Source organism: Asparagus officinalis, chromosome 9, assembly GCF_001876935.1.
Source record: "Asparagus officinalis chromosome 9, Aspof.V1, whole genome shotgun sequence".
Classification (NCBI taxonomy): domain Eukaryota; kingdom Viridiplantae; phylum Streptophyta; class Magnoliopsida; order Asparagales; family Asparagaceae; genus Asparagus; species Asparagus officinalis.
This window is the reverse complement of record NC_033802.1, coordinates 8,113,370-8,121,185: the sequence shown is the minus strand read 5'-3', so window position 1 is coordinate 8,121,185 and position 7,816 is coordinate 8,113,370. Positions and strand designations below refer to the sequence as shown.

Sequence of the window (7,816 nt, the reverse complement as noted above, 5' to 3'; positions counted from 1 at the left end):
CTTAACCATTTGCAAACAGAACCTGAAATATCAAAATGAACTTGGATTCGAAATTTGGGATGCTAACGTGTTTAATAATAACTCCTGGGTATCAAAATGAGAAAAAGAAGTAAAGCTTTGTCGTACCAAAAATGCAACAAGCCTATTTTAAAATAAGTTTTTTATTTTTTTAAAATCAGGATGGAGCTTCATCTTAAGTCTCAAATATGAAACTCCATCCTATACTATTTCATTTTCAGCATATGGTTATTCTTACAAGCAGAGTTTTACATCCCCATCACCGCAAAAGATGTAAACTGCACCCTTAAAATAAGTACTTACTGGTTATTACCCGTGCAATACATGTGATTAAATTAAGATTCTTATATGTATATTAGACTTATTAATGGTAAAGAGAATAAAAATAAGATGTTTTTGTAAAGAGAAAATAAAATAAATGATTTATAAGAAATTGAAATTGAAAGACAGGAAACTGGAATTTTCAAGTGAGAATGGTAGTGGATTAAGATGAGATGGTGGGGGAAAAAGAATTAGCCAACAGCTTCGGTGCTCCATGACATCTTCTGTAAATAGAAAAGCCTAAAATCTAGCTCTCTAATCCACAATTTAAGGGATTATGCGGTTGATAGGTCTTCCACACCTACATTTGTAAGGTTGAACTTAGAGGGTAGTTTTGGAGTTGAAAACATCATAGAAAAGGATAAAACTAATATTTGAGAAGGGTTAGTTTTCTTCAACTAATTTCTCACTTGATCTTTAACAAAATCTAATTTGGTCGTATTCTATCATATTAGATTTCTCTCTTCTATTTTTCCTTCCATATTTATGACAAAAAAACTGGTATTATAAAGCAAAGTTGTGTTTAAAATAGATATTATTGTTCTTACTTTTAGTCATATTGTATAAAATTATGCATATCATGCATATGTCAATTCCTTTCTTATATCATTATAAAGAGGAATAAAATTAACCGTCGATTGTAAAATTACACTTTTATTTATATTTTCACTGAATTTTCTTTTTCCTTTTTTTGGTTTTGAAAATTATACTTTAATTTTTTGAACATGAAAACAATTCGTTTTTATTGATAAAATTATTGTGGTCTTTCAAAAGTATGAGGACCTATCTACAAAATTCCTTTTCCAAACAATTTGTTTTTAGCATTAAAAACATTTAAAGAGGAATAAAATTAACCGTCGATTGTAAAATTACACTTTTATTTATATTTTCACTGAAAAGATTTGGAACTAAGTCAAAGGATCTTTCTACATACTAACATTAACAATTTGATAACTCATATACGAGAAAATATTCATTTAGAAATAAGTGTAATAAATTGTATTGATTTATATTCTTTTGTACATTGAAAAATCAAAATCTAAAAATTACACTATTATATGTTTGTTTAAACATGTATATAAGCTCCAAATTAGGCTAAACTAAATTATCAATTTTAACTAAATCTAAAATGTATACCATGTGTATTGCACGTGTGCAATTCACCTAGTAAACGTGAAACAAGGAAGGTGGGTGAAGTGGTTATGGACAGAGAAATAATAGGATAGGAATTGAAAAGAAAATGATAAATGCATCCTTGTTATTTTCAGCCCAAAATTTTAATTTTCCATCCATTTAAAAATTATAAAAATTCTTATTTTCGGAGTCGGTCGCCCGCCACGGTCGACCGAGAGCTTCCTTCGGTCGACCGCACCGGTCGACCGGACAAGTCTCTGCTTGTTTTTCTTATTTCTGATCTGGTTAGCGGTAGACCAAATTTTCTGTCGGTCGACCGAACATTTCCAACGGTCGACCGGAATTTCCGCCGGTCGACCGCCGTATTATTTCAACGGTAATTTCTGTGCTTATTCGGCGCCGCTCAGTACAGATCTCAGCGACGTTTTTGTTCTAGATTTTGGGGGATTTAGGTATGGGTTTAAACAGCTGTTTTTCTCCTATTTAAACTCCATCTCTTCTTCTTCCTCTCCGTCCCAGCTTTTGCAAAAACCAGTGACGCTGTTTTTCTCAGAGCTTATATTTTCAAAACCTGTTTTCACTTATTTTCAGCCCAAAATTTTAATTTTCCATCCATTTAAAAATTATAAAAATTCTTATTTTCGGAGCACCATGCTTAGTATGATATATTGATATTTTAACTAGCTGAAAATGTCATGAGTTGCTCCAATGAAGTCCTTGAGATCAAAAGCAATTATTTTTAACCCATATTAGGCTTAACAGTTAACACCATTGATATATACTCTCTGATATATTGATATTTTAACTAGCTGTAAAATGTCATGAGTTGCTCCAATGAAGTCCTTCAGATCACAAGCAATTTTTTTAACCCATATTAGGCTTAACACCATTATTATATTCTCTCTCTCTCTCTCTCTCTCTTGAACATTCTATCATCCCACTTAACACATTACCAAAATGCTTTAAGTAATTTCTCCACTCATTCCACGTGTTCTTCTCCTCTCTCAAGTTTCTTTAATATTTGTTGTTGAAGCTTTGTCTTTGTTTGCAATAATTTCTAGTTTCAAATACATCAAGTTCATACAAGTATAATTTTTGTGAGAACGGTGTGAATAAAATATGTGTGTTGCCTGTTACGTACAACTACGGGGTTGTAATTTGTGACATTTTGAGCCAGTAGTTGCGATCATTAATAAGTACACTTGCAACTGCAATTGTAAAAAAACCTTCGAGATATGTCTGACGACTTGGACAAACTCAAGTAATAATAAGCCACAGTTGCAACTTCAAAAAAGTAGAAAATAAAGGATTAATTGTAATTTCTACTGCAATCAACTCCAAAGAAAATTTCAAAAACATTGATATCAAACGTACATGCTACTCCAATTACAGTTACAATTTGCAAGGATAAAAATAAACTCATCAATCAGAACAATTAAATGTGACAACAGTTATAATAATTACGGGTTGCAATTGCATGTGACAGTAGTCATAGCAGCTACAGTGACATGCAACTTTTTTTTTTTTTTGCAATTAAATTTAGCCAACCAAAGAGTGCCTAAATAGAGAACAAGGATGATGCACCATATAGATGCATGAAATACACAAAGTATGATGACAATGATCCATAGTAAAAGACAAAATTTCCAAAGTTGAAAAGGATTCATGCGGCTAGTAGCTAGTGGTTCTCGCAAGAGCTAAAAGAAACTTTTTTTGTTCTTCCTTTTTTTTCTTTTTTCCCTGGTCACTAATTGATATAGACAAATGTGGCCATCGTGGGCCAGGCGTTAATTGTATATGGCCCAACATTGCTCGCTTTTCTTTGGAAAATACAACTTCTTTTGTCCCCCCACACCAGGTGGTTGGAGGACATTAGTCCCTTGAATCTGGTTAATGAACCCAAAACTAAGCTATTGTGTCTCATTATTTGATAGGGGTGTATCTTCTCTTCGAAACTTAGCGATCCTCATGGGAACTTGAGGATAGATTATTCTCATGTTAACTTGAGAATAGAGGTGTAAAACAGCACAATGGAACGCAGGTTGAAACGTGGAACGAGACGGCGAATCAAAGAATGGAAGCATCCAGTTTTCAACCCGTGAGTCGACTCATAATAGTCATGAGTCGACTCATCAGGTTGAGTCGACTCATGCTTGTCATAAGTCGACTCATAAAACTCAGTCGTTTTGTCAAAAGTCTCTGACCAGTCGACTCATCACTATATGAGTCGACCCATGTGTCATGACTCGACTCATATGTGCACATGAGTCGACTCATCGAAGGATTCCTGGTTCGTTTGGGTTTCTGTTTGCACAAATTCCTGTGGGGTTTAGGCTTGGTTATTTACCACTTTGTCATCCACGTTGTTACACATATATAAGGGATTGTTTTAGGGTTTCTAAAGGAATCAGATGTAAAAAAAAAGAGATGTTAATCAAGAGAGATTGAGGTTTAGAGAGAATTGAGAGTTTGTTCTCGATTCTAGTGAGATTGTGAGAGAGGGGTTGTAATCTTTTCATACTCATAATCTAGAGAGAGTATTTTTCTTCGCCACTACTGAATTGTTCTTGTGTTTCTGTCATCATTTTCTCAACCCATCTTTGATAATTCCGCGATCAAAGGTGTTTGCACGACGACTCGTGGGCCAGGCATTAATTGTATATGGCCCAACATTGCTCGCTTTTCTTTGGAAAATACAACTTCTTTTGTCCCCCCACACCAGGTGGTTGGAGGACATTAGACCCTTGAATCTGGTTAATGAATTCAAAACTAAGCTATTGTGTCTCATTATTGGATATGAAAATGGATTAGATATAACTTTTGTGTACGCTCATGATAAAGTCCTTGTTTTTTTCTTGGAATTCATATTCATATTCAGTTTGAAGTAGCGGATACACATTAGATTCACATTGGGATGTTTACGTACTTTTCTTTGATATACAGTTGAGTTCAAGAGCCTTTTTTTAAAAAAAAATATGGTTCTAAATATGGATTTCATAGATGAGTTTAAAATATAACTTTCATAATACTTATATAATAAATATGATTTTTTTTTTTAAAATCCGCTCTCCTACTAAAGGTTAGCTTCCTCATTACAAATATCTATAATGAGGTATTTATCAATACCTTATTAAGCTAATCCTTAGATTGAATGGAGATTAGAAAGTGCGGAACAATTTACAAGTATAGCGACTCATTCCCACAGCTAGTATATATGAAGAATCTCAATCAAACTAGCGACAAAATGAAAGATAATTACAATTGCCCACCAGCATCCCTTGCACGCTTTAATTCTAATTAATCATGATATTGTATTGTATAACCAAATGAATCATTGCGCATTAGGTCACCCAACAGAAGTATAATAATTAGTTTCTGCTGCCAGTTGCTCATTCATTTGGACTTCATAATCATTCAAAGAATAAAACAAAGATTAGTTCAACAGCTTAGGAGCAAAGATAAGACATACTAATGTTCTTGAAGGTCATCTTCATTGACTTCCAAGCATTTTTCACGCGCAAATAAAGCTTTTTTTTTTAAATGGGTCAGCTTTGGAGTACAACTCATGGACATTTTCAACATTTGGTGACCCATTAATATGAAATAAACATTTTTAGACTGTTATTCATGCATTGAAAACTTCTGCTGTATTTTTATGATTAATTTCCAAGCTGACATCAATAGACTAGAGCCCTTGCAAAGACTTCAAACCAAATAGTAGATTGATATAATAAAATTCATGGAACTTTCAATTGAAGAGTACCAAATAATAATGCAGAAATAAAACATTAAACTCAATACTAAGTCCAATCCGTGGTCAACCACACCAAAGACGAATCGATTATGTATACATACACTATTCCAAAAACTGATTATGGAATTTGAACTCTACAAAAGTATGCAAAACGAATCTTATGAGGATCCATAAAATTCTTATAGGATGTTTGCATGGGAGCACTCGAAACAAAAACCATTTGGCAGTCGCAAATAATATAAGGGGAAAAAACACTGCCAAACTCATGATCACAGAAGAAATGCATTTTATTAGTGACGATTATCACACGTCGAAACAACATAATCATGTTCATACATAATACTTATAATATAGTTAAGACAGATCTCTCATTAATCCATTCTCAGCTCTGCAGAGGAACTCTGCACATTTCAAATGCATCATCGTTTCCGCAGCTGGCGTTAGATTCAAGCGAGGCCCTTCTCCAGCAAAAATGCAGCATATTCAGAGGCATAGATCCATGAGGAATTAATAGAGAATTCACTCTACAAAAAAATTGATGAGTCGCGGGTTAATGATTGGTTATCTTGTTTAAATTCTCCCCACAAGTGTAAGTGAAATGGTTGCAGCTCCCTCAGCTGCATAATCGAACAGTACATGCCACTGCTTGAGCCCAATATTTTAGCCTTGCTTTAACATCTTCAGGATGGTCCCCTGTATGCACAAAAAAGTAACTGGTTAGATAGCCGATCAAAAAGTCTCGAAAATTTGCAATTCAAACTTAGAAAAGATGCATACGAAAGCTAAGGCCATATATATCATAAAGCATGGATAAGCAAGAATACTCATGGCTATCAAGAGTGCAGATTGTTGGGCAAGAAACACAGAATGGGGTTAGTTGAAATACAAGCTTTCGTAAACATGATCCAGATCGAAATAGCTTCTAAAATAATATTCTTATAGAGATGGGTCATTTGGGAGTCATCGTAATGTTATCATAAGGTAATATTGAACCATAACTTCAAAAAAATTTGTTCTCGTTGAGATGGATCATTTGGGAGTCATCACATTGTTATCAGAAATATTAGCTTCTAATTAATAAGGGCATAGATAGTGTGTGTGTGTGTATTGGAGTTTCACGTAATTCGATATTGTAATATAAGTTGAAGAAAAAAAATTTAGAAACTGAAAAAAATACAAGAATTCATTACAAGAAATGGTTGGGTTTTCAGATAGAAGATCAAAGTCCTTGTTTGTCAATTACGCATCGACATCTCCACCCAATTCTGTTGTGATCCTAGTCTCTTAAGTAAACAACTCTTTATCAATTACAATTTTACCCCTGTTCTTTTTATTCAAACAAATCAACTAAAATCTATAGGTGAAGCAGAGTTATTCACTCTAATTCTGTTAGTATATAAACAAATTGCATCCCATCTCATCCAGTTCCATTAAAAGCTTCTCAAAAGGAGTTTCTTTTTGATAATTTCTTTGTTTCATATCAAATCAGAGAGTTATGCAATAAACATGTAAAAAGCAACAACAAGACCCTTCTTTTTGTGGAATTTTTACATTTCAAGTAAAAATTCACCCTTAAAAACTAAATAGAACAAGTAATCAAAATCTTCCAAGTTCCTCCTTGCTAAATTACTATGAAATTAATAAACTTATCAATTTCGTAAAAAATGAAAGAAAATGCCCTGTAGATCTAAACTGTGTTTGCTGCACAAACTTTCAATTGAGATCTACTGCCAAATCAGCAACTTATCTACTTCTAACTATAAAAATCCAATCTTTTCTTCAAATTGCAAGTAAAAGCCATAAAACTAATCGAAGATTCGAAATCTCACCAGGACTCGAGATCTTCCAATTAGCAATGGGAGCACCCGAACTCGCAATCGACGCGCCCCCCGCTGCCGCTGCCGCCTCATCCGCCGCCGGGCGCTGTTCATCCAAATACTTCTGACTCATCGAGTAACACAACTCAAGCGCCGGCAAAGTGTTGCAAAGCTCAGGGATCTCCTCGTAACTGAACCCAAACCCTAGATCCAAGCACCCCTTCAGCTCCTCGAGATCCTCATCGGTCAAGCTCTTCGTTCTGCCAACGGACTCGCCACCGTCGGATCCCTGATCGCCTCCGTATCCGGAGGCCTCCACGTAACCCTCCAGCATCACGCCGCTGCTCCGCCGCGGCCACGACGGCGACGATTCGAGCTCGGAGTCCGACGATTTTGATCTCTGGATCTTCTTCTTCGGGAATCTAGGGTTAGGGCTTGAGATTGGAGAGCTTGGCGCTGAAGATGATGGATAAGAGCGAGAGATTTCTCCCATTGTTCTTTTTCCCCCTCAAATTTTTTTGGGATTTTTTTTTTTTTGTGATTATTTTTGCCCCTCTCTGTTGGTTTGTTTAGAGAGAGGAGGGGGGCTTTTATATGAGAGAGAGAGGTGTGGAGCCCTAGGAAACCTCTATTATTTTATTATTTTTTATGGTTAATGATTGTGCTGATTATGGTATGTGAGGCTCAATGACAGATCATGATGTATGTATGTTCTGATGGATGTCATGGTTATTTTGTGATTTAAACCTTTTACATTTTATCATTTATTATG

General features: G+C 34.9%; 1 protein-coding gene across 1 annotated transcript; it reads right to left on the bottom strand.

Annotated features, from left to right (window-relative positions):
* Positions 5,494-7,616, bottom strand: LOC109824346. The gene is made up of 2 exons (XM_020390924.1): positions 7,057-7,616; positions 5,494-5,920 (listed from the first exon to the last, which is right to left on the bottom strand). The coding sequence occupies exons 1-2, from the start codon at positions 7,535-7,537 to the stop codon at positions 5,841-5,843; spliced, it is 561 nt and encodes a 186-aa protein (XP_020246513.1). The 5' UTR covers positions 7,538-7,616; the 3' UTR covers positions 5,494-5,840.

Coding starts and splice junctions, on each gene's coding strand:
- LOC109824346 (XM_020390924.1), bottom strand. CDS start 7,537: ATGGGAGAAATCTCTCGCTCTTATCCATCATCTTCAGCGCCAAGCTCT. Junction 5,921..7,056: donor TTGGAAGATCTCGAGTCCTG/GTGAGATTTCGA, acceptor TTGTGCATACAG/GGGACCATCCTGAAGATGTT.